The 27,815-nt window shown below is 31.1% G+C and overlaps 1 protein-coding gene across 5 annotated transcripts; it reads left to right on the plus strand.

Moving 5' to 3' along the window:
- Window positions 1-185: 185 nt before the first annotated feature.
- On the plus strand, window positions 186-27,815 carry LOC143246234 (uncharacterized). Of its 5 annotated transcripts, none has more exons than XM_076492602.1 (8): window positions 186-228; window positions 507-625; window positions 2,002-2,106; window positions 9,046-9,254; window positions 17,110-17,232; window positions 20,326-21,252; window positions 24,952-25,050; window positions 26,473-27,815. In XM_076492602.1, the coding sequence occupies exons 4-8, from the start codon at window positions 9,089-9,091 to the stop codon at window positions 26,607-26,609; spliced, it is 1,452 nt and encodes a 483-aa protein (XP_076348717.1). In that variant the 5' UTR covers window positions 186-228; window positions 507-625; window positions 2,002-2,106; window positions 9,046-9,088; the 3' UTR covers window positions 26,610-27,815. The 5 variants fall into 5 exon arrangements, with proteins under 5 accessions (XP_076348717.1, XP_076348715.1, XP_076348716.1 ...); XM_076492598.1 differs by adding an exon at window positions 2,487-2,635 and having other exon boundaries at window positions 188-625; XM_076492600.1 differs by having other exon boundaries at window positions 187-625.

Genomic DNA, 27,815 nt, shown 5'->3' on the forward strand with positions numbered 1-27,815 from the left:
GCAGATTGCCCGAGTTGGCTTTGTTATAAAAAAACACACACACATATTTGTTTCATTATTTAACACAAAACAGTTGAACAATTTAGTTGGATATATTTCATGTTATTACACAGCAATAATAATTTTAAAAGTCTCTAATCATCACAATCCTTCCTGTGGAGAGGGCGCAACCGACATTTCAGGTTGATGTAAAAGATCTTAATTTTTGAACTGCAAAGTTCAGGCATGGTATATTACTATTTGTTGTGTATTTGACGTTTTACGATGTGTTTGTCATCGAAAGAAGTATAAAATTTTCTCATATTGTGGTTATTCAACCTGCTTCAAAAACAAAAAAATGACTTGCTGGTTTTTGCCGGTTCTGGGTGATACTGAAACTTAAAAGTTAATTCAGATAAAATATTACATAATCGGTGTTTGGAATAAATTATTAATATTGTCTTAGTAGTAGTTGGCATCAGTGTGATTTGTAAGTAACTTAATGTTAAAATCTATAATTTTTACAGTTTGTATTCACGAAATGACGATTAGAGTCCTTACTGTAATGTCATATCACAGCAGAAGTGATAAGTCCCGATACTTGATGAAAGGCGTCGTCGGCACAGAATCAGTGAATATGTCAAACGTATGACTGATATATTACATTAAGTTTTAGTTGTAACTTAAAATGAATGCATGCTGAAGTTAAGTGAATATTGGTAGTGATGATAATGTGTAGCATTTATGTTTGAATGGAATAAAATGTTATCTTTCTAATAATTTGAACGTGGAAAAATTAAAACTTTAAGTAAATGCTTCACTATTATTACACTTATTTGTATATTATTTATTTTCTGTGTAGCAGTGTTAGTATGCTTAGTGTGTGTATTAGGTATCAGAAATGATTAACATATAAGGTTACATTTCATAACAGATTTTTCACTAAAAAATTAAAGTTTTAATTTTTGTTGAGAAAAAATCCTTTAATTCAAAGCCATTTCTTTTTAATTCTGATTTTTATCACTTGTTACAGAGATATAAACACGTTGAAAGTTTCAAGTTCTATGTATGTACATAAAGTGATATCATGTTATTTTTCTCACCTTGATTTATTTAGTTTTTTGTATTTGATATAAACAGCTAGAGATATCCCAGGAATTTATTTTGTACTGTATATGTAAAGTAATGTAAATTTTGAGATTGAGTTATATATCTTTAAAGCTAAGCAGGTTGATCTTGTCAAAATCTTTTTAATCAACATTTATAAGTGTGTATGATTTTCTAATGAGACACAGGCATATACTTTAAAAAAAATAAGGTTCTCAAATATATGTCACAGCTCGTGTTATTACTTCTAGTTTTCACACATCTCTAGTTCCACATTTCTCATGAACTACCTGCACATTTTCCAAACAGAACATTAATGTTGAAGTTTAAACATTGTTAATTTCTTTATAGTTTGTTTTACAGTTTTATGAGATGTTTATATGTTATACATCATCAAGATAAATGTTGTACAAGTAAAATTGTTTTCAAATATCTTGTAAACATTTAGTACAAAATAAAATCAGTTATACAGTAAAAACTAGTTCCAAAGTAAAACTTGAGCATATACTTTTTATATCATGGTCTGACAGATCACGTGAAATTTTACTGTGTGAGAATGCATACCATACTTTCTCAGGATAAGTGTGAATGAAACTTATTGTAAGTCATATTAAAATTTTTATTTTAATACTTATATTATTTACTGATATCATATGCAAAAATATATTACTATAATATATTTCATATTTATATAAATTATGATAATTCTATCTAAGTTATCTATCTTATTATGAAAAGATGTGCTTCAGGTTCTAACAAATTTGGGTAAACTATCAAAGGGCAAACTTTAAGCAGTTGATTAGACTTTGAGACAGGCATAAGATACACAGTATCTTTTAAGAGCAACTGAAAGGAACTGAAATAAAACTTTGCATTGTTTCATATTGCAACATAACTGTTTTTGTCTATGTACAGCCACTAAGATTGAACATGGTTGTGACTTATAGACGAATCTGTTTTCCAACTACATTTCACTACTCAAAAGTTAAGAATAAGGAACAACATTTACACTTATTAAGTGTAAGTATAACCTGAAATGCTTTTAGATCTGATGACAGAAATGTGATCAAAATATCAGTTTGTTATAAATGTGTTTATAACATTAAATTTCTTGTTTGTTTATTTATTTTCTAAAAATTAAATTGTACATGTGTTGTTTACACAATGCAGCTTGTTGCACTAATAACATAATCTAGTGAAGACTCATTATAAAGTGTATATTACTATCAGTAATTTAAGTTAGTTATGAATATCATTATATGTAGCAGATAGCATTTTTGTAACTAGGATATTCTATCTAAAGTTTTATTTTCTTTAGGTTTATACTTCATGCAATCAATATTTAAATACAGAAATTGAGAACTTCATTAGTGTATGTAGTTGTAATTTCCTTCCTGCAGGTTCCATGACCTATATGTGTACAATACAAAGTAGCATATGTTTTAATTTCCTGTTTGTGGAGATTTCCTTGCAACAGGCAATTTACAGTCTGGTATATGTATGAACATCAGACAAGTGACAGAAAGCAAGACTACCTGCACATAGGAAGGTGATTTTCTCTTATATAGTTAATTAACTTTTAAAGATCGTGATTTTATTATTATTAGTTGTATACTAAACATAGACTTGCTAAGTGTGGCATATATAGATTATTGTATGTTAATTCATTTATTCAGTATCAGTGTTTATAGTTGTAGAAAGAAAACTAACCCCAAATCTGCACTCTATGCAAAAAAGAAAATCTTATTGATTAGGGTGCCCTAATATAGGTGGAACTTTATCATAACATTTATTAACAAATGTTTTAACACAGAATATTCTAAATATGCATGTTTTGCATCTAGTTCTTTATTGGCTTAATATGTTTTGACTTTGCATTTTTAAACTTATGGTAGTGTTATGTCATATTAATTTATTTCAAGTTGAACCTGATGCTAATTCTCAGAATGCTGTTGTACCTTCCAAGTTTTCACTGAAGTACTGTACTGTTACTTACTTAGTTTGTTGTCCAAACTCTACTACTAATTAAAGCTAAACAGTTCTGCCACTTGACATGCATTGTCCTCGGATAGATTTGCAACTTGCTTTAGAATTTTACAAAGTGAAAATTGCTACTGTCTAAAACAAGGAACAAATCATTCTTAGAGAACACAACAACATACATCACGAGTATTCAAAATACAGAAAAAAGAAAATCACCATTACAAACACCTAGCAAAAACGAATAGGAGGATCGCATTTAACAACCGGTTAAAAAAAATTTCAACAAATTGAAGAAACAATCTGTTTCCTGCATCAACTAGCTAGATAATTTTTGCCTTAGTTATGAAATACTTTAACAGCTCTATGATTTATCATATATGTTCATGACTGATACTTCTCATGGCTTGTTGTCAGTTCTCACTTGCAACTACATCTTCCAATATCTGTTCTTTATATTTTATCTACTTTAAGACCAGAAAGAAAACTTGGAATTCTCCATTATTAACCTGTCATTATCAGTTCTACTTCTATCTACATTGGATCCCCACTTTTCTGTAACCCATGTCCAAATGATCCATCAGTACTTTTAGTTCTCTGTGTAACTTGCAACCAACTCTGTTTTTCTTACTTCTCTTTCCATACTGTGAGACCAAACAAAACTTTATTTTTAGTATGTGATGGATTTTACTTGGATTGTTCAGAATACAGTTATTTACTTTGAATAATTGTGGTTAGTTTTGTTTACAGATGTTTAAAATACAGAAATATTTTTCAGAATCATCCCTATTTTTATTTGAAAGCTGTATTCTCTAAACAAGCAGAAGGATGGTCATGAGGTTACCATTTTTAACTAGATATTTACAGTTATTTGATTCAAAACTTTAAAGAAGACACTAATTGGCAAAGACATCACCTTGAAAACATTATGCAACTGATATTTTCTTTCACTAAACCAGTGATTCCAAACTTATAGGGCACATAACATCCTTTGAAGAACAATAAATTGAAAATTAACCCCATGCTAAAAATTAGATGATAATCTCAGTGAGTTCCTAACTGTATTTCTTTAGCCTGTCTACATTGTTTGCATGTTGTTGATTAATTTATTTTGATTCACCATTTTATCAATATAACACACTTAATTTTTTTGACAAATTATGTATGTCAGTTGCTGACTTCTGGCTATATCATCTGACTTAAGGACATGAGACGTGCAAAAGTTTGGAACCATTGAACTAAACAGTGCCATTGTAAACAAGCTTGGAATGTTCTAAACTCTAAAGAGAATTAGTATAGAAATAAACCTTACTCTAAAATAAGATAATAGAAAATGACTCTCATCTTTAGAATTTCTTATTATCAAACACAACACCACACCTACCTTTTTCCATAAGAAGATTAAACATATACATTGCAAACTAGGAAAGGATTCATTGTCAGTCACATAAAAGTAATACAGTTTTTACAATAAGTGACATACTTGTCACAACATTTAAAGAGATCTTCAATTAGTAAGTATTTCTCTATCAACAGACAACAATCATATAAGAAAGGCTTAAGAAACACTCACTCAATATAAATTCTAAAACCTGGGAAGATCATGCAATTTAATATCAAGATATCCTGTAAAATGAAAAATATCTCTAAAGTAACATTAATATAGAACTATACAAACAGAAAAAAATTATTAGAAACTTAGAGCTTAACTTAAAGTCTGACTGGAATATCTACAGTATACGTTTTCTACAACAAATTTAAGTGAGAATCACTTGAATAAGTAAATATGTTTTGAGGTCATTGCTTTATGAAGCTTCATTATGAAACATATCAACATTTAAACTTACTATGGTATTCCTATATGTTTTAAACTGCAAATAGAGTTATAAAGACAAAATAGTGTGAAAAATTTGTCTCCATGTTAACAGACAGGGATTTTTTTTTTAATTTTGTGACCTTTGACCTTGACCTCCAAATACTAATCACCTATAAGTTGGGTCATCATCCAAACGTGCCAACATTTGTCCACATCCATTTAGTCATTTTTGAGAAACCGTGCTGATAAAACACACGGGCTGGGAAATATAACCAGTCAATTTAGGTGGCAGAGATAATGCTGTCATAAAAACAAGTAAAAGGCTATAAATATTGTTTAACACATACTGGGAAGTTGAAGTCATATAATCTCAATTGATATAAAACTAACTACAGTTTTTCAATAGTACTAGTTCAATATTTTTAGGCATCTGAGTAGTAAGTATAGCTGGGTGATTAGAGAAATTTACTGTAATTAACTGTTGGACTTATTGAATACATTCAACTAATTTATTCTCATTTGGGACAAATCTTCTTATTTTTTGTTGTTAAAAACATTGTGTAATTACCTTCCATTTGGTATTTGTTATAGACAATTTCAGGTAGAATGAATTTGGATTAGGTTACTTTTTTTTATCCAAAAATATTGTACATGAAAGTGTATATACAATGTAGTGCAAAACCTGTAACAAGCTGAAAATATGACTGATATTTTTCTGTGGATTTTTCCTAGAATTTTTTCACAAGGCTGTTGTACTAAAAGTAAATAAACTAATTATTCATTAAAAAATACTTGTCCTTAAACTTAATGTGATAAAACTAGTAATGTTTCTTGTCACAATGTGTGATAAGTAATATACAGTTCAGGAAAAACAAGTTCATATCAAAAATTATATTATATGATTGGTATGATATAGAATAATTTATGCAGAAATTAAAATGATTTATAAGGTGGAAATGAAGGTTTTGTAAGAAATATTGATATTGCAATTGTATGAAAATATCTTTAATTATGATAAACGTTCAAGCATGGAGTTGTTGATGCAATTATAAGTTTAGAAACAACAACTTAAAATAATTAAGTTTAATTTTTTATAGTACAAGCTGGAAGAAACTGTTGAAACACACATGAATGTTAAGAAATTGATAAATAAAGTAGTTAAAGACTTATAGTATTAAGAATTGTTTAAGCAGCCATTACAATAGTCAGACTTTTGCTTTCCATTCTGAGTGTTTCTTATTTAGTTATATCTTTTGTCTAAATAGGAGTCCTATTTACATAAATGAGGTAATGACATGATGGTGTAAATTATTGAATTATTCTTTGTCTATGTTTAGTAATTTCTGGCAAACATAGTTAAATGAGCAAGTTATTCAGCACTCAACAATTAGCTAATAAAGAATAGTGAATATTAACTTTCCATTGCTTTTATTTTTATTAAAGCAATCTTACCCTAAGCAACACTGGTTACACTTGGAGCTTGTAATCAACACATCAGTGTAGCTAATTATGTAATTAATGGTCATTAGGGTACATCTTTAAATTCATGAATTGTTTGCAAGTAGAACACGTATTCTGTCATGTATATATGGCAATGCAAATGGAATAAGCTAAAATTTTGATTGCTTGGATAGTTGGAATAATCTAAAGTAGTAATAGAAACACTAAATTTAATTACTTGATTATTTTTGTAAGTCTTGTCACTAATAGATTAAGCCTGAAATACCTGGAGTTAGTCAGAAACAGTGAGAAATTATTATGGCAATGTTTTGTTTTCTTGAATAGTAATCAGGAATTATTATTTTCATGATGATAGTTGGTTCAATAATTCTTTCACTTTAATGATTTGATGTAAGCTATATTTTCAATATTTTAATTTAGGTGTTAGCTAGAGGTTACATGAAATTAAGATAAAGTAAGTTCATAAAAGTTGTTCTAGATTATAGAGAAAGTTCACATTTCAACCGTTATCGAAGCATGGGTACATCAATATAAATATGAATAATCAGGAAACTATTAGATAAGATTGTAATGAACTAATCAATACATGAATACTAAATTGTTGTTGATCCAGAGGAAGTTGATTGAGTGAAGTTATTTAGTAAGAATTAGTGTTTTTGTAAGCTATTATGTAAGTTAGTCACCATTTGTTATCGGTCAAGATAATTTCTCTTTTATGTTATTAGTGCAACAGACCTACTGTAATTTCAGAGTTTGTTGGAAAATATTGATACCTGCAGTTAGGCCTATAATTAACATTAATATGAATATAGCCTCTAATGAGCAACAATGAAGAAATTAATTTATTGATGAAACTTTGTAGAATGGATGGCAACTGTTGAAGACTTTTGAAACATTGTCCCCTACACTTGTGTTTCCACAACAGGCAGTTTTTGTCCATTCTACATAGTTACATCTTAAATACTCTGCCTAAACAATTTATTAAAGAATAACTAATTTATTATTGTTATCTGGACTGGACTTTGCTTTACTTTCATCAAATAATTAAAAATTACCCACCCAATGATAGTCCACATTACAATTTATTGTTCTATGTGACATTATTTGATGCAACATATGCTTATAGATAATCAGAAATATAAAATGGTCAAGTTAATTACCCAGTTATACTGAGAGTAGTGATCATTTCTCAATGTACAGTGTATAAACTTTTTGATACAGCATTTTTTTTATATATATTGCAAAATAAACCATATTACTTTGCTATAAAATGAAGTTACAGAATTTGGTCTTAAACCCAAGCAAACTTAAATGTTTACTTTTTAATTGCATTGAGCATATGTAATTGGTTAGATTACAAAGAGTCTGTACAATTGTTGTCTGTATAATATACATACTTACAGAAAATAAAAATGCACCTCATGTTTTGTCATTATTTGTCAAATTTGCTTCATAAATAAAACAAATCATGCATTATTTTTTTTATTTCACACATTTTTAAAACATCAGTGCATAAACAAAATGTTTTGACTCAACACCATTTATCAAAATTGTCTGAACAATTGAGCAAGTAGAAAATTATTTTAACCAAATTCATATCTTGTTTATAACGTGTATGCCCTCCATTTGCCTCAGTTACATCTGTTATATGTTACCTGATGGATTGATAGAACTGTCTGATTTGATTTTGTAATATAGTCATCTATTGTTTCCTCTGTGTTGCTCTGAGTTGCAGTTGTATTTCTGGAGAGTATGAGTTCTGACCTAAATGTTTGTTCAGTAAATTCCAGAGATTTTCCATGGTGTTGCAATCCAGGCTCATTGCTGGCCAGGAAAGTGCATTAACCTCACAGTTCTTTAGAAACTCAGTATATGAGCCACGTGTGGTCTGGTATTGTCTTGCTGAAAAACTGCATCAGGCCTGACTTGATCCTGAAAAGGCAGAACCACTGGCTGTAGAATTTTATCCTAATATTTCTGAGAATTAAAATTCCCTTCAATAAATTGAAGTTCTATTTGGTGATTGTCAGAGGTACTGATCCATACCATTATGCTAAGACCTCCACCTTTGTCCACTTGCTGTAACTATGGAGCAGCATACCTCTTGTTTTGTCTCTTGTACACCCTTTACCTCCCATGAGCTCTGAAGTCTTTTCTTGTTATTAAAAATGACAACCAAACACCTTTGCAACATTCACCAAAGATTGGTGTGACACCATTGGATGTGGTTTTCTTAGTGGTGGGCAGTAAAGACCATTTCTGTGTAAGGGTGATAGGCTGCATTCTAACATGTGAAAGACCTTTGTGAACAGTTTTGGCACTCATTGGTCTGTTTTGTGTCACAGTAGTGGCAGCAACTCTCTGGGTAGAGGGCTGGAATTTGTTGTGCAGAAGCACCAGACTTGTACACTTCATTTGTTTCACCAAAATTACTGAAGTGTAACAATAAATATTGTCATTTCATTGTTTAACTCAATAGATAAACCTAATGCCATAATTTGGATCAATTTTGCCTTCCTATAAAAAAAAAGAGCATTTTTAATTTCTCTGAGTTGTATATTGTTTTACGTATTTTGATTATTTTTTCCTAAGCAAGATAAACAATAATATTATGCCTCTTCTTTCTTGGCACTTTGTAATAATTTAGTACATTTAAATTAAGTTTATGGCATCCTAATTATTTTTTTCTTTTTTGTTTTCAGAGGATTGGTTAACCTATTTTGTTTCTTAAGAATAATTTAAATTATGCCACCCCCACCTCCAATAGCTCCTCCTCCACCTTTATCAGATGTTCTCCCCTCACTTGGTAAAAAAGCAAAGACAGATCGTAATGCACTGCTATCAGACATCAGACATGGAACCAAACTGAAGAAGACAATGACCAATGACAGAAGTGCTCCTCAGATAAGTGGTTAGTGTAAAGTGACCAATGTTACACATACACACACAAATGAATTTTATTGTAAAGGCTGTCTATCACATAGTTGTAAATATGAACGATTTAGTATCAAGAAACATTGTATATCAACATAGATACTGATTGGTTAATTTAAAATATTTTGGATTTTCACATGACTCAAAGATGTATTGAAAAATGTGAGCTTTTTGTAAGTTTCATAATGCAGTAAAACCAAAATTTGTTAATTTTTTTCAAAATAATCACAACTCTTACTAGATTTAAATTCTCATTCAAGTTTACATTATTATTATTATGTTAAAGAAATATTATTTAGTAAATCAAAACATTTTGGTGTTAACTTTTATTTGTCAAATTTTTAATAAAAAGTAAGAATTAATGAATATTTGCATTGATATACAAAGAGATTTTGATATATCTGATGTGAATGAAGGACTAAGCACTTAATAGAGAAGTTCTCTGTAAACAAGGAGTCTATGGACAAGCCCCCATAAAAAACAAAAAATCCAGAAGCAATTTCTGTGATAATGAGATTTAGTGGAAATACATGTTTGAGTTGGGTTAACAAGATTTCCACAAACTTGAAAAATCAGGGAAATTGATTAGGTAATGTCAGGGAACTGGACTATTGTTAAGGGAAAATCAGAAAAATAATCTTTCCCATGTTACAGAACATAAAATATAGCAGCAAAATATAGAATTGAAAATGCAAAATTCTTTATATCCTTCTGAATAAAGAATACATCAGAAGATATTCTCCATCTATTGCAGTTGTCATTTTGAAATCTCATCTTCATCTTCCAACATTTAGTAATGCAGAACAGTCTTGTAAGAGAAAAAACAACATATATATATATATATGTATGTGTGTGTGTCTATAAATATGTGTATTTGCAAATTTTTATTAAGAAGTATTTGGTAATGTTGTTAGAGGAAATTGTAAAAATTTGTGTGGGAACATTTATTAAGAGCATGTGTTATACTATCGTGGGTTAACTGAAAAATAACCAAACTAAATTGCAACCTGAATATATGGAGAGGAAAAAGTAACTATACAGTTGGTATTAAAGAAAATATTACAAAGATAATTGAAACCAATTGCATTATTGTTTGTTTGAGGGTAAGAGTTATGAAGTGAATTATGCTCTAAATAAAAGTACTGTATAGTCAATTTTGCCTTATCCTGTGAATATATAGCTTTAATATCATATTTAAAACCAGTTGTGAATATAATCACATTCTTATGTCAGTATTCCTTTTTTTTAAATTTGTTTCTTATAATAAAAGAAATTTCTTTTACCCCTCGGTCTGGATTCCTGTACGTGGTGAGGGGACCTACAAGGGAAGGTTCTGTTCTTTCAGTTTACCTCCTCTGGGATCTAAACATCCACCCACGTGTTTGCCGTACTTGGCAACCCATGAAGGGGAGGAGAGGATCCTGGTGGTTGAGGGGTCCAACCCTAACACACCACTTTGGCCTTGAGTTTCTGTAGACGGGCAGCCTTTGGGTGGTCCCCCTTGGGTCAATCAGCTGGTCCACATGGGCTAGAGTCAACCAAGTACCAGTGTTGGGAGTTTGCAATGGGTGTTGTGGACATTGTGTCTGATGCTGGTGTTTGGGTATAGTGCTCACGAAACCCTGGCGTTGCTGCAAAGTCCTTGCATGACATTGTAGTGCATCCCCTCATAGGGCTCCATGGTGGGTTGGGTCAGTGGGTACTGAAATTTTCCTTTTTCCTATGGATCCTCCTTCAAACATTTTAAATAAAATAGTGAAAAAACAGTCAATAGGTAAACGACCACGTCTTGAAGACTTTGAGCAGCAGTCTTCAACATCTGTAACACACATACTTCATTTTCTTTAATTACATTCTCTTTCAGAAAAACCTTTAGGGCAAATGTCCCTCTTTTTTATTCAGAAGGGACTAGAGGGTCTTCCTGGCTCTCCAAAGTCCATAAAGAAGTTTCGATCTGGAGACGTATTGGTTGAAACATTCACAACCCAACACAGTGAATTCCTCTTGAATTCAAAGGAATTGGGGATATACCTGTTGAGGTTACCCCTCATGCTACCTTGAATTAATCACGAGGAGTTATTGTTGAGAGGGATTTGAAGAACGTCCCCGAGTCAGAGATTCTCGCTGGTCTCTCCGCTCAAGGAGTTTCTGCAGTGAGGCGCATCTTCACTCGCAAAGATGGAGTTACACTGCCGACAAACAACCTTGTTTTGACATTTACATCACCATGTGCACCTGCCACTGTCAAGGTAGGTTATCTAATTTGCAGGGTATGGCCGTACATTCCAAATCCTCTCCGATGTTTCTAATGTCAGAGGTTCGGCCACTCTAAGATGTCATGTTGTGGTTCCCTGATGTGCTCGTTGTGGTGGCAAGGACCACGATCTCTTTGAGTGTGACAAAGACCCACATTGTGTCAACTGCAATGGTTCTCACCCTTTCTACTTTCGTTCTTGCCCAAAATGGTTGGAGGAAAAAGAGATGCAGCATTTGAAAACGACGCATAACAAGTTTGGAAATTGCTGTCCGCCACTCCATTTTGAACATATGCTGCTGCACTTCGTTTCACAACTACAGTGGGAGTGCAGACAGATCTCTCTTTGCCTCCAAGAGAATCATTTTCAAAACAAATGAAAAGCCTTTTGACCTCCATGGTTAAAAAGGTCGATGAATCGACTTCCACATCCCTCTCTGTTCCTCCCATACATTCCAACAAACCTCAAGATCTGTAACCTTCAGTTTCAAATATAGGCATTTTTTCTGATACATCTTTTTCTCCCTCCCCAAGATGCAAAACAATCATTTGTTCTCGTCCTCAATCACTGGAATCCCCTTCCAATAACAAAGACCTGCCCAATCGACCCAGGGCAGGATCCATGGAGGTTGATAGACCTCCTCCAACTAAGGACAGTAAGGAAGACGTGGTCATAAACAGAAGGGTTCTCCAGCCACTTTGCCTACCTGTTGTTAAAAATGGCCACCTTGATACAATGGAACTGTCGAGGTTTACGTTCCAATCTGGATGATATCAAAACACTGATTGCTTCCTACCATCCTGTATGTCTTTCCTTACAAGAAACATATCTAAAACCTGCTGATACAGTCACCATTCTGCAGTTTTCTCTGTACAGAAATGACAGACTGTGTGATGGATGAGTACATGGAGGGGTGGCACCATTGGTTGATCAGCATGTGCTCACCCTGTCTTTGTTACTTAACACACCCTAGGAGGCTGTAGCCATCTGTGTTTCCTTGGGTCATATCATCACTGTTTGTTCTCTCTACCTGTCCCCTGGAGAGACAGATGATCAATCAGACCTTGATGCTCTCATTGAACAGTTGCCATCTCCCTTTCTAAACCTGGGGGACTTTAATGAACATCATTCCCTCTGGGGAAGTGCTGTTATTGATAGAAGGGGTCACTATGTAGAGCATATGCTCTCTGATTACAATCTTTCTCTTTTCAATACTGGTTCTTCCACTTATTTTCATGCACCTAGTCAGTCCTTTACCGCTATTGATCTCTCGGTTTGCTCCCCTTCATTATTCTCCCATTTTTCATGGAGTGTTGACAATAATCCACTAGGCAGTGATCATTTTCCCATACCTTTGAGAGAGACTTACTGTGGTCAATGCCACCCTACCCACGTGCCCTGGTGGAAGCTGGATAAGGCAGACTGGTCCACTTTCACTGCTCTCACAGAACTTGATCCTGCCATCGTGAATCAGCCATCAATAGACAATCCTGCTTCTCTTGATGTTTTTCTAGTTGTCTTTAACCGGATCTGGCAGGAGAATGTTTTTCCTGACTATTATCTTACCTTTCTCTAAGCCTGGGAAAGATCCCAAGATTCCTTCAAACTGCTGTCCAATTGCTTTGACTAGCTGTCTGTGTAAGACCTTAGAGAGGATGGTTAATGCTTGTCTTGTTTGGTTCCTCGAATCAAACTACCTCCTCTTGCCCACCCAGTGTGTGTTCCGATGAAAGCACTCCACCACAGACCACCTAATTCAACTTGAAACATCAATCAGAGAAGCCTTTCTCAAATGCCAACATCTTGTATCGCTATTCTTTGACATTGAGAAGGCTTATGAAGCTGATATTCAAAACCAACTGGCCCATTTCTCATTAACATCTTCTATCCAGTTTTTCTGGATACCAGGCCATGTTGGTATTCGCAGGAACGAGCTTGCAGACACGGCAGCTAAATCTATCTGCTCTAGCACTATCACCACTGTGCCTATTCTGTACGTGGACTATGGTCCTGTATTCAAGGCTTGGCTCCGTGCCAGCTGGCAGTCCACTTGGAGTGAGCAACGTGACAACAAGCTTTTTCAAATAAAACCCTATATTGGTTTTTGGCCGTCTAGCTTTTGTAAGGTTCAAAAGGAGGAAGTTGTTCTAACTAGACTACGCATTGGTCACAGTTTTTTAACTCATCATTTTCTTTTATCTGGAACAGTTGCACCAGTGTGTAGTTTGTGTAACACTCAAATCACTGTAAGCCACATTTTACTTTCTTGCCATCGTTACAACTCTCAACGACGGCACAATTTTAAACATGTTTTGTCCCAGGGTTTGTTTGTTTAACATTGGACAGTGTTATTGGTGATGATGACACTGTCCACCTTGATAAAGTTTTTAGTTTTTTAATGGCCATTAATCTTTTTAATGTCATTTAAGTGTTTGATATTTATTCATTACACATTTTTAATTGTGGTTCCCTTTTCAGAATCTCAATCTCTCTAGTTCAATTGGAAATTGGCCAGAACATTAAATAACTCGACACCAGGATTGGAAAGGCCAACTTCAGGTGACTAATAGTGGTTCTTGTACTTACCTGTTAGTCTTCCTGGCAGGTTATGATCATTACCATTATGTTACAGAAAGTCCTTTACAGCTTTATAGACTGGATGTCAACATTGTTTTATGCCATTTTGTGTTTTTAATTGCTGTTTTGTTTTTACCTTCATTTCCTTTTATGAATTTTGCTGCATTTACTTTACTTTTATTTTTTTATTGGACATTTGGCTAATCATTATTACGATTTTGCTATATGTCTTTCAAAACTTTTATTATTTTACCTTTTGATAATTGCTGTTATGACACATAACCCGAAACCAGGACTGGAAAGGCCAACTTCAGGTGACTGATGGTGGTTCTTGTACTTACCTGTTAGTCTTCCTGGTGGGTTATGATCGTTACCATTTTGCTAGAGAAAGTCCTTTACAACTTCTCTTACTCTGCTTTCTCTCTTAATATTGTAGACTAGGTGTCAACATTGGTTTTATGCTTTTTCTGTTTTTCAATGATGTTTTATTTTATTTTCATTTCTTTTTCTGTATTTTACTACATTTAATTTATTTCTACCTTTTTACCGGACATTTGGTGCAGATAGTTTTGTGCCGTAAAACAGTAAATCAATCAATCAATCAAATTTCTTTTAAAACATAGAGGAGAGCCAAGCACACACACCCCCTCCAAAAACAAAAGCCATCTGTAGTTTATATTATAGAACAAAGAACAACAGGAATCGTTTTACAAATATGTATGATAGCTAACCACAAACAATACTAAAACTTCTGCACTAGACTTTTATGTCATTTTATAAGTTTGTTTAGAATTTAAAGTATTGCAAGTGACAAGCCAAATGTATTTTCAGATTCTAGTTCCTAGTAAAGGTTGTTACATACATATTTAGCTTAAAAATATTAATTTCAAGAAAAAATATACAAAAGGTCTGTATTAATTTCTTGCCATACTTAGTTTGTGCAATAAGTTTATATAATATTAGGCATAATTCAATAACATTGTATAGTAAATTTGATGATAAAAATAATTATTCAGTTTTTAAATTACTTATCTTAAAGATGTTTTATACTCTAGCCATGTTATAATTTGTTTTTATGAAATTTAAAAATGTTCCTGTTTTAAACATTATTACAAAAATGACTTCAGTGTGTAGATGTATTGATGTGAATTCACAAACAACCAGAATGAAGAGCTGAAATTTGTTTGTACATTGTATATGTTATAAACTAGTTACCAAGAATATAGACATCTCTAAATTAAGAACATGTTTATTTAACAACTGTTTAAGATATAACCAACCAGGTGCTTTATAATGACTTTTCTTTTAGATTTTATGCAGTTACATTTTTAAACCAGTGTTATCATTTTTGTTTATGAGAGACAGAATTATGTTTGCTTTCTGCATTTTTTCTTTCTAGTTATTATATGAATATTTTTATATATGTTTTTTGTACCATACCTCTCACGCATTAATTGTAAATGATACAAAAAGTGTACAAGTTAACTCCTTAAACCTTAGCAGATGCTGCTAATATTTAGTTTAAAATCGTAATTTACTCATTATATGGTTACAGTGGCTGATAATACTTATGTCTTTTTGGCTGAAAACTAATCAAAATCATGTTATTATCCAGTTTTTATAAATAAAATGGAAACTTCATAAGGTATGGTGATAATTATTATGGCATTGTGAAAATAATTCTGACAGAACATACAAAATAATTATGGATTTAAAGAGTTAGATGTATCTGGAACTTTGAAGGTTTATATATTATTATTACTGGAAAAAAAATTAAAGAAACTGTATTTGAAAATACATTGAAATCCCAATGAGTTTTATTTTGAATAATGAAAATTTTTTTTTGCTTTAGTTACTTCCAAGATCTGTATACTTTACTGTGAAAGTGATTTTTGTATCACAATAAAATGTAAAGTTACAAAGGTGGTAAAATTTCTCATCCACTGCACAAGCATCTTAGCACATCTATGTATATAAAAAAAAACATAACCATGAACCTTCTTTACAATATTCTATATTTATTTCAAGTAAAACATGCAAATAAATGAAAGATGGACATGGCTACTTTATGCAGTTATAAGCATCCACAGCTAATGATCTACTTTATGCAATGGAGACATTTCTAAGGTGACTTGTGTATATAACATAAGACAAAAAAGTACTTATTGATAAACCAATATTTGGTGCTAGATGTGTTTTGCATGGCATTTTGAATTATTATTGAACATAACATTATTTCTACTCTTATTTTGATGCCCCTCCTTGGTTTAGGAGCAGAAGTGTAAGTTCACATTCTTATTAAGACTGTAAAGTTTTCTTTGCAGATATAAATTGTAATGAAAGTGAGTAAAGCTTTCATGATCTTTCTTTTCTCAATATACCTTTAATTTACAACTATTTTAACTCTTTATGCATGAATGGGGGTTAAAGTGCACATGCTGTGACCTTGTATAGTGTGCCATTCAACTTGGTATCATGTATCAGATGTCAGAGTTATCAACTATTCATTTTATCATAAATTGCTTATTTAGTATGAGTTCATTGGAGAGTGGAGTAAATACCAGATACAATATACAGGGGTAGTGAAAAAACATTGCAGAGGTTCTAGAGGTCATACAATTTGTGAATTGTATGATATACAAAGTCTTTTTATTCTTTACGTGAACATTACACTGCATCCTAAGCCAGATTGGCATTGTTAATTTCCATACATTTCTTGAGAACAGTCACTCCTGATGTTTTGTGTATAACACTTGCACATTTTACTAAAAACTTCTTATATTTTGTGTAGATGCACAGTAAATTTAGAATTATAGTTAACTTTCTCTCTCTCACATGTGATCAGTCCATTGGAAGTATAAGAATGATAATGGCTTGCTCTAAATTTGTTTGGAGTGTGGAATAGTCAAGATCGACCAATAAGTCTCTTGTTGTCCAAAAATATTGTTATGTTTATTCATGAATATATGCATCACTAATGAAGTTTAATATTTTTTGAAGCATGTAAAGGAATAAATCACAAGTCTTCTGAAAAACTCAATTCTCCAGCTAGCCTTGGTGGGTTGTTTGCCCAAGGAGTACCAAAGTTACAAGAAACTGGAACTCGAACAACAGCTTCAGCGGGTTTGTATCTTTATTGTAATAAATAAATACTGTCCAGGGAACAAAACAAAAAATTTGGTTCTTTAAAATAAGGATGTTTAAGAATATTTTAAAAATTTAATATCTATGGGATGTTAATTGATGAAAAGTTATTTTTTGATTAGTTGATTATCTTGGAAAACACTAGTCAATTAAGTCATTGTGTTACTTAACTGATTATTTTGTAAGACATTAATTGAGGTCTTTGTTAAAAAGTTTAAGTTATATTTCCATCAAAACTACGTGTGAGTCATGATTTATTTGCCCCTTATGTATTAAAGTTTCAATTTCATGTAATGATACATGTAGTTTTTTCTACTTTTGGCAATGTTATGTTGTAGAGAAAAATGTACATGTATGTAAGAAAAGGATTTCAAAAAGTGAAACAACTGATTTTTGTGTGAAATGTGTTAATATTTTATAAAATATGGAATAAATTTATGTGTATGTTAGAGTGGGGTTTTAGAAAATGTGAGATTTGTAGGAATGTGATCTAATGTGGCTAAAAATAAGAAATCAATGCAAAACAGATGTAAAAGATTCAGTTAAACATTAACAAGTATTAGATGTGTTCTTTACATTTGGAATCTAAGATAGAAATTCTAATAAATGTTAACAAAAATTACCAACCCTGAGTGGCACAATGATATTTCTGCAGATGTACACCTCTAGAAACTGGGTTTTGATACCTGTGATGGGCAGAGCACAGATAGTCCATTGTGTAGCTTTGTGCTTAATTACAAAAAAACCAAAAATGACCAAAGTGGCACAGGCTAACAGACTTCATGCTAACATTCCTTAATTTACAATATGCATTTCTCAGCATCACTCTTAAACTTTGTTTGGTGTGCTTTTAAATAACAGTTCTGAACAATGATTATAGGTAAAGGTAATAAAAAAAAATCTATGTTTATTATACTCACCAAACTATAATAGGACAGTTGAGTTGATCAGACAGAGATGACTGTGTATGTTGCTTAAACCTCTTCCATTATTCTTTGTACTGTCATAGATTTAAAAGGACCTGGTCAGCTGACAGATTTCTAAATTCTAATGAGTTGGCCACAAAATAACTTAAAAATCTAAGGAACGTGAACTCGCATTTGTACATTATTCCTAAACATTTCTAAGATTGCTGATAACTAAGTTAAAGAGGTAATGTAAAGATAAAACTGCAAGCATTACAAATATCCTAAATGACACGATTGTTTCTCGATTTACCTAAAGACACATGTTTTCAGTGTTTGGAAAGCAGTAAGTAAATTATATGTCAAAACTTTTCCTTGTACCTTCAAATGATATAATGAGTTTTATAACCATAAATTTAATTAAAAACCAAGACCTATCTTTCAGATGTTGAACAAATTACATAAAGTAAGAAACATGCCACATAATCACTCATGTTTTGCTGATAATAGAAAATTATAGTGTAGACTTCTAATGATACATTTTGGAGTTTCAGTGATGATATATAGTATGGGTGTAAATTTCAAATAATGTGTTTATCACCAAAATTATTCTAACTCTGGATGTTACAAAATTATATTCAGGCTAACAAAAGTTCCGAGTTTAAGTTGAGATTTTTTAAATGTTATTTTACAAACAGTTTAATTTAGCTGCCAGTTTTCTGCAGCAGTTGAAAATGCTTTTATACTGCAGGGAGAAGTTTGCCAATCAATATTTCTGCACAAACTCCAGAAAAACAAGTGTTATGCTTGCAAATCTAATGAGAGTTGTATTGGTATTAAGTATGACAATATTATAACAAAATTTATTACAGGATTATCAGAAAATAATGAAACTATTTCTGCATTTGTAGTTGTCAATAACAAATATATGACTAAGTCATTTAAATTCTCTATAGCAATGGATCCCAAACTTTCGTCTGCAGGTCAAAAGAGGGCTGCCAGGTTGTTATAGGAAGGGGGGAGGAGGGTCAATATTTGCAGAAATATTCTCTTTAAAATGTTTCTGATGATGGTGAAAGCAGTAATTCAATGAAGAACGTTATTTTTTACAGCAAGCATGAGTACATAAATAACACAACATTGTTTACACTTGAGATTTTTTAATTTATTTAAAGGTACAACTTGCAACGAAAGTGAGGTACCTTGTAGTGACTGTTTAAAATTTCTATTAAATTATTACATAGTGCTTCTCAGACAAGACATTTAAGGCCATGGAAGGCTTTGAGCTGAAGGGTTTTGGAATGCTTTGCCTCAGAATTTACTAAACACTGTGTTTTCCAGTCATTGGGAGTTGTTATTCTGTGTCATAGAATGTGTAATTTTACTTGTTATCAAGTTAACAAGTTTCACAATGTTTACAACATTGTTTACACTTGAGATTTTTTTATTTATTTAAAGGTACAACTTGCAACGAAAGTGAGGTACCTTGTAGTAGCTGTTTAAAATTTCTATTAAATTATTACATAGTGCTTCTCAGACAAGACATTTAAGGCCATGGAAGGCTTTTGGAATGCTTGCCTCATAATTTATTAAACATTGTGTTTTCCAGCCATTGAGAGTTCTTATTCTGTGTCACAGAATGTATAATTTTACTTGTTATCAAGTTAACAAGTTTCACAATGTGACACCAAGAAGCTGCTGAAACAGATAATAACACAAGTTCCTGATTGTTACTTGTTACTGTCCATTTACAGATTTGTTTAGAAGAAGTATTTTAATGCTGATTGAGTGATTCTGGGTTGATTGTATCTCATATGATTTTTTCATCTTAACAGAACATCTGCACAAAAGTAATTGGTTAGTACGTTGTTTATTAAACAAAAGCATGAATTGAACATGGAACTGGAAACATCAATGCAATGAAATCTGTAAGGAACAGGAAATATTAACCCTTTGATGGCATCACATGTGTAAAATGTTATTTTACGGTTAAAATTTGTCAAATAAACATCATTAAGAAAATGTGAGAAAAATTGTAGCTTTTTTAATTTTAGAAGATAAATCGAAATTAATTTTATTTTGCCTATTTTACATTTTTTAAAAATCCAGGTAATGCATTTAACTTTCCTTCTTGTTTAAGCAACATTACATGATTTTTTTTATTTAGTTTCAAAGGGAAGACCAACTAAAATCCCTGGTGACCAACAACCACCATTAAACAAGTCTTTAAAGAAAAGAGCTGTGAACTGTTCTCCTAGCCCACTGAAGTCACATCAACAAGTCTTAACTAAATTTTCAACTATTAATAAAAAAAGTAATGCTCATACAGCCAATCATGCAACAGGACTAAATCAAAAGTGTCCATTCCCAAATGGTTTACGTTCACCACCTAATTCTCCCCCTGCCCCACCAGAGAAATCAAGCAGTATCAATCCTAATTACTTGACTGACAAGAAGTGCTGTTCTCCTCTATCAAAAAAGCCTCCTACAGTACCAGTTGGTTTAAATCAAAGAATAAAGAGAGAAAGTCTTCCAAGACCATCACCTCCTCCTCCTCCAAAAAACCCACAGCCCACCCTCACTAAATCTCTAATAATGCCATTCAAACCTGTCAGTTTAGTAAGACAGCAAGATATAAAAGCTCAAAACATTAAGAATGAACCTAAATCACATTCTAATATTACATCTCAAAAAACAGTTTTAACCACAAAGAAACAAGCCTCACTACACTCCCCTTCACAGAATCAGAGTGTTAGTAGGGTGTGTCAGGGTCTTGGTGAACTTAAGCATAAGTCAAATTCAAGAAATGTTATGCCTGCTTCTAGAAAACAGGAAATTGCCCCATTTTCAGTATTAACTACAACTGTTGCCAAAGCTGCACCCTCTACTAGTCGCCCTACCCCTCCACTTTCACCTTTAAGGTCATCAGCTGTTGCACCATTCACTTCACTTAAACTCTTAAGGTCACCAGCTGTAGCACCACCACTTCTGCCTCTAAACATAAGTGCATCATCATCTTATGCAGAGAACTTTCCACCACCACCAAGTGTGCACCCTCCTTCTCTACCTGCTCAAAAGAACTATGTGAAGACTGGTAAGTTTTATATTTACTTAACTGTTACTTTTACATGTATTTATGAAACCTTATTACACTGCATTAGGGTGCACCATGGTTTTATATCTAGAACTGAAATAAGAGACATTAGGCAATATTTCATAAGAATTTTAAGACACATTTTTTTTTCATTTCTTTGTTTCTATGTATAGCAAAGTTTGTGATAGAGCCAATTTATCACTTTGTATAACTTGAATAATGCCATTGCCCCAGTTATGTGCTTTTACCTCAATATGATTTAAACGTATTAAACTCGGAATTTATAAACGTCAGATAATAGTAAAATCTTATTAACCATAAGTTATGAAACCCAAAAAACAAAAATAATGAGTAAGATAAAGTTTTTCAGCCACTGAATTAACATTTAGTTATTCTTATTAATATGTATCCATAATCTCTGCTATATTTTGAAAGTCATCAGTACATTTTCAATTATTTATTTACAAGTCATCAACATTAGTATATAACTGGGCTGATCTCTAGATATATATTGTGATTTTGCTGTTAGTTCTTATATCTTAAGTGCCTGGTGTTTCAATACACTTGTCTTATAGTCTGGTTTGTTGCATTGCAGAAAAAGAACTGTATAAAATTAGTGAATTTCCTGAAGATTATGTAGTTTCTGCAAGTAAAGCATCATATTTTTCAGATACAATATTGTTATGAATTTACAATTTTGAAAATTTGAAAACAAAAATCAGTGTAATATTCTTTATAACACAAAAATTCTTACCTTTGTTGTAAATTTCAGTTGGTGATTTTTATTTCTTTGCTTCCCACCCTCCAGTGGCACAGCAGTATGTCTGTGAACTCAAACAGCTAGAAGCTGGTTTTAGATACCTGTGGTGGTCAGAACACAGATAGCCCATTGCATAGCTTTGTGCTTAATTCAATACACTCAGTCAACTTTACATCCTTCTAAAATTTTTGTATACAATTTTTATTTTATAAAACTGCAAGTCTTTGTGTTTATCCAGTTAACATCATATGGTGTTTCATTGTTTTTATTATCACTAGTGTATAATAAAAGTAGCTTTTTTACAATACCAAAATTATTAATGAGCTGACTTTTTTGAAGTTGTAAATCACAAGATTTAATTTATGTATCAAGTTTTAATTCTATTATATATTTAAATTTATTTTCAGTTATCTTATTTGCTCTTTCATGCAATTATTTAGGCCAATAAAGTGTAATGTAATCACAACCTATTGCTGTGGCCATGTTGGCAAAATGAAACTTCATTCATCCAATGACAAAATTGTTTAATTATGTTTACCTCTTCTTGTTCTATAAAAACGTTTCTTGTCATAATTGCAAATGAAGTATAAAATGATAATGCAAGCTTTAAACAAATAAAAGGAGTAGCAACATCACCAAGATAGCTTTTATCATTTTGTTTCAAACTCTGCCGAACTGGAATGCTATATAACCTTATTCATTTGAAGAGAATGAAAGAGAAAAAAACTTTTATGACATATTTAGACCACTAACCTGTAACTTCATAACAAGGTGGAGAAACAGTGATTGATCAAAATTAATAAAACTACACAAAGTTTTTTTTTGTTTTTTTTTATTCACCACAATATGTTTATATACCATTTCAAGAACATGAAGCATTAATTCTTTAATTTACCCTTGTAAATCATGAGGCCAACAAACCATTTTAAAATACTGAAAATAAATGTGAAACAATCTTTAATTTGATCTGCCACCAATTATTAAGACTTAATAGGTTAAAATTACTTTTTTTTGTAAAAAAACTATTTTTAATTTCCTTTTAGGTGGCTCCAAGAGTTCTATTATGCTCAGAAAAAATTCAGAAAATTCACAAACACTAACTTTTTCATTTGAAACAATAATTTCAATCTAAAATCAAAATTTATAATTAAAAAAATATATAAAATTAAATAAATAAATATTTATTGAATACATTTTTAACTGATTTTTTTGTATAACATGAAAGAATGATTACAAAATTTTTCTATAATATTTTTTTAATCTTATGGAATAAATTGCCTTACAGGCAAGATGCACCCATTTGAGCAGGATTGCTAGATTAAATTTTGACTGGTTTTATAATCTCTAATGTTTAGCTACATTCATTTTTCATTTTTATGAAATTTAAAAATTTAATTTCCATAGTTGTTTCATGGATGAAGTATATATGTAAAAAATTAAGTGATAATTACTTAATACAAAACTGATACCAATGCTTTGTTCTTTTGTTATGAGTTTAATTGATAAGGTGTAGTTAAATCTTTCATGCTTTAATATTAGAGCAGGCATTTATTTTACAAATGTAGTTTACACCTCTGCTTAAATATAGAGGATCACTTTCATTTAAGTGAAACATGACAGATGTATCTGTATATGTACGTACCAATGGTAGTATTTCTGGTCAAATTAACATTGGTTTCTCTGGTTGTGGCTTTCTGGTGTCATCTGTGATTTTATATGCAACTTGAATAACATCTTCATTAAAGTATTCCAAAAAAATTCATCATCAAACTGCTTGTGCAAAGAGATAAATCATGGTGCTTGAAAAGCATAATATTATAAAAATAAGTAAATCTACATTAAAGAAGGTTTTTTGAAAGGCTCTAGATATGTTAACTTCTGACTAGAGCAAATTGCTTATACAGATCAGAACTGAAAATTAACCCAATAAAAATGTGGGTAATTTTTTGTGCTTTTCTTCCTTACAATGATTAGAATTAATGTATTGATTCATCAGTTTGTTATCATTGCTGTTAACAATATGTTTAGTAGTAATCTCAATAATATCTAATGAGATTTGGGCAACTTGGGATATTTAGGTTAGGCTAAGAAAACAATACAAAATTTTCAGAATAAAAGGAAATAGTGTTTGCCTGATATAAACATACTTTTTAACCAATGAGATTAACATCAACAAAAGAGCAGAATATTCTTGTAAAATTAAAATGAAGTATCAGTTTGTAGAGTAAGAATCTTTTTTAAGTATTTAGATGGTGATGTACTAGAATGAAAATAACATAAGCTACTTTTTCTTCCAATAAAACTGTGTATTTTTGGTAAATGTTTTAAGCTTGAAGTGTGTTTGTACTAGATATTTTTCAGTTCTACACTGATTACAGATAAATCTTTGTCAGATGCTTATGTAAAATCAAGTATAAAATTTGAAAAAAACTAAAAAAGCATTTATTTTACTCTGTCATACTTGAACATGCATAAATCTAGGCCTAATTTGTGTATGTAATTGTAGATGTCTGGTATTCTTAATTGTAAGTATTAGTTTTATTACGTGATGTAATTTAGTATGTAGGTACATATATTTACTTCTGCATAACACTTTCTTAAATATATTTAGTGTATTAACAGTTTAAATATCTAAAATTAATCATTAAAACTAACAGTGTGCAAGAATAACAACGAAACAATGCATATTACCAACTTGTATCTGAGATACTAATTTATCGTGTAACTGATGTCACTGTCAGTTATTACAAGTATAACTTGAGAAAATATTAAACTACTTGAATCCTTTATCAAATTGTGTGATTCATCTTTGAGTCCATGTAATGATGTTAAAATGAATTTTAAAGTTTCTTTCAGTAGTGATAAATGTTGAAAGCATTTTTATGCTGTTTTAAATTATGTGAGTTTTTTGTAGTATAATTATTTGAAATTCATTACAGATGGTTTTGAATCCAAATTTAAAAAGAGATTCCATGAAATCTTTGAATTACCTTCACCTGATTGTTTTGAAAATACACCAAAAACCTATTCCAGTCAAAGTAAGTCAATTACTTTAAGTTTGAGTACTTTAATAAACTTATTAACTAGTAATTAATGGTTTATTCTAACATACTATATATATGTAATTTTTTGGACTTAAAAACAAAAACTGAGTACAAAAATTTCAACTATTAAAACTTATCACTATTAGTCACAAAATTTTTCATCAATATTACAAAAAAGGAATGAAAAAGATTCTGGTGTTAAGGTGATTTCAGTTTCTGAACATAAATATAAAACATTAAATATAGAAACAAATAATCTCATTTTCTTCATATGAGATTCTGACCATCAAATCTACTGAAAAACAACAAGAATTTTATGCAAAGAAGAATCTTTGAAGTTATTTAATCTAAAGCCTGCTTCATTCCAGCACTTTCTGAAGTCATTTTAAGCTAGACATCTTCCTGACCTTCTACAAGTTTTCCTATCAGAAGACAATGCAAGACTGAATAGAATGCCTGAATGTGTGAAATGTAGTTTCTCTAGTATCAAGACTTCTGGTAGTCTGTTTGATTTACTGTGGATTTTCATTAACCATGCTACCATTTAAATAATATGACCACACTACTTGCATTATGTCAATTCATGGAAACTGATTGAATTGCAAATATATTAAAATACTGGATGCATATACTGTAGGACTTTTTTTTTTGTTTTTAGTATGTGATGCCCTCAAGATAAACATTCTTTGCTCAAATTCCCTTTGACCCCTCTAACTCAGTGCTTATGTTGTGTGTGCATGTGTGTATGTATGTATATATATCAGGAGTGGCAGTTAGTGATTTTACAAGGTATTTGCAACTTTTAGTAGTTACATGGCTCTCTGAGTGTAGTGTGTATTTGGTTTTTATTTACATAAATGTCACATGGTAGAGAAGCATTTGTAATTAGACAACTGACTTTTGATTTATTGTGGCTGTTAATTAAACTTAAAAGATAAAATAGGAGCAAGAAGTATATTTAAAATATTATCTTGTGTTCATTTGATATATCTGCTTAGCAAAAGAGAGAAACTGCTTTTCAGTACTATAGCCTAATGCTGAGATACTTAAGTACCTATTTAAACTTGTTAATCATAAGAGTTGTTTCTATGACCTCAAATATTATGGGTTTCTTAAATAATGGGCAATAATTTTAGATTTCTGGGTGGTTTGTCAAAAAGAGGTAAAACCTATGGGTAAAAAAGGATAATTATACAAATCAGTATATTCATACATTAACCATGATTGTCATGCATGCATGTTATCATAAGTAATATTGTTTTCTAATAGGAAAGGTTACAACAAAGACATAGTTATTGTAAAATTTTTACATTCATTTTAATGGAAGATTATTTTAATTAATTTTGTTGATAATGATTGACTTCAACAGGATTATTTCAATTTTTTATAATATTTTTTTTCTTCGTACTTTAACAGATTTTCCAACTGAAAAAAGACAGCCTCCACTACCACCACTATCAATCCCTCCTAATCAGAGACAGTCTTCTATGGTTTCTGAATGTTTGACTACACCTTTGACTAATGTTCAAATTGTTAATGCAAGTGAATGTTAATGTATGTATCAAAAGAAGTCAGCTTCAAGAATCAACAAGAGAAAATATGAAACTAGTCAACAATGTTAAACCTGTCTTTTCTGCCTGAGAGCTCGGTAGCCAATTAAAGACAGTTTTATCCATGACAGTTACTGAGTGTTAATAGAAAATAGAAATTGTATAGTTCTTAATTGGAATCTTGTACACAGTATTGAAGTTTTTTCCTTAAACAATAATTTCTTGCTGTATGTATTTTCTTTTTTTAACCTTTCAGTGTCTGAAGGATTATCACTGACAAGAGAAATATTTATCCAAGCTACTGGTAGTACTGAACTGATTTAGCAGTTTATTTCTACAAATTACTTTTTAAGCAGTTTTCTAATTAAGATGAATTACTAACATACCTAGAACAAAAAAAAGTTTTTCAAGTTCAGCTGAATAACGCATGTATACTAACATCTTAGATTTATAGTTTTTGGAAACTCAGCATGCTTTAATATTATTTCCACATTTTTTTGAATATATATTTTTGTGCATTCTCAATTTTTTCAAAGTTTTGTTGCAACTTTATTTTAATATAGGTAAGCAGCAATAATGTAATGCTTTTTTTGTATTTTAACCTTTAAATATTTTATGTAAATACGTGCTACAGAGTGGGTAAAAAATTATGGGTATTCCCTTCAAATAAGGACAATGTACATATAAGTCGGAATTTTACTGCATGTTGACTACCAGTATTTAATTAATAATAATAAAAATGTCTGTCTGTTGTCTTTTACATGACATAAGATGGTAGATCTTCATGTGTTATATAACACCTTCCTTAGCATATTAGGGATGACCTCAGCAAACTTTCAACAATTTGCTACAATCATTACTAAAATGCAAAAACTTGAGTTATTAAATTGGACTTTAAGTAAGAGGATACCCAGATTGTTTATCCACCCTGTATGATGTTTTTGTTACATATTTATTTCCTAAGATATACTTCAAAAGATTTTAAAGTAATTTTAACATTAGTTATATTAATTAATTTTTAGTTCCATAAAAATTAAGTAATAACAGAGTAGAAATAAACTAGTTTTAGACTAGAGACAAAGTTCTTTGGATGTATTACAGTATTGTAAAAACTGTAAAGTTTTGTATATTATATATTTGATGTAAGATTTTGTGGATATTTGTTTTTAAGTCATAATATATTGACTGTTATTAAAGTTAATATCTGTA

This window comes from Tachypleus tridentatus, chromosome 3 (assembly GCF_004210375.1).
Source record: "Tachypleus tridentatus isolate NWPU-2018 chromosome 3, ASM421037v1, whole genome shotgun sequence".
NCBI lineage: Eukaryota > Metazoa > Arthropoda > Merostomata > Xiphosura > Limulidae > Tachypleus > Tachypleus tridentatus.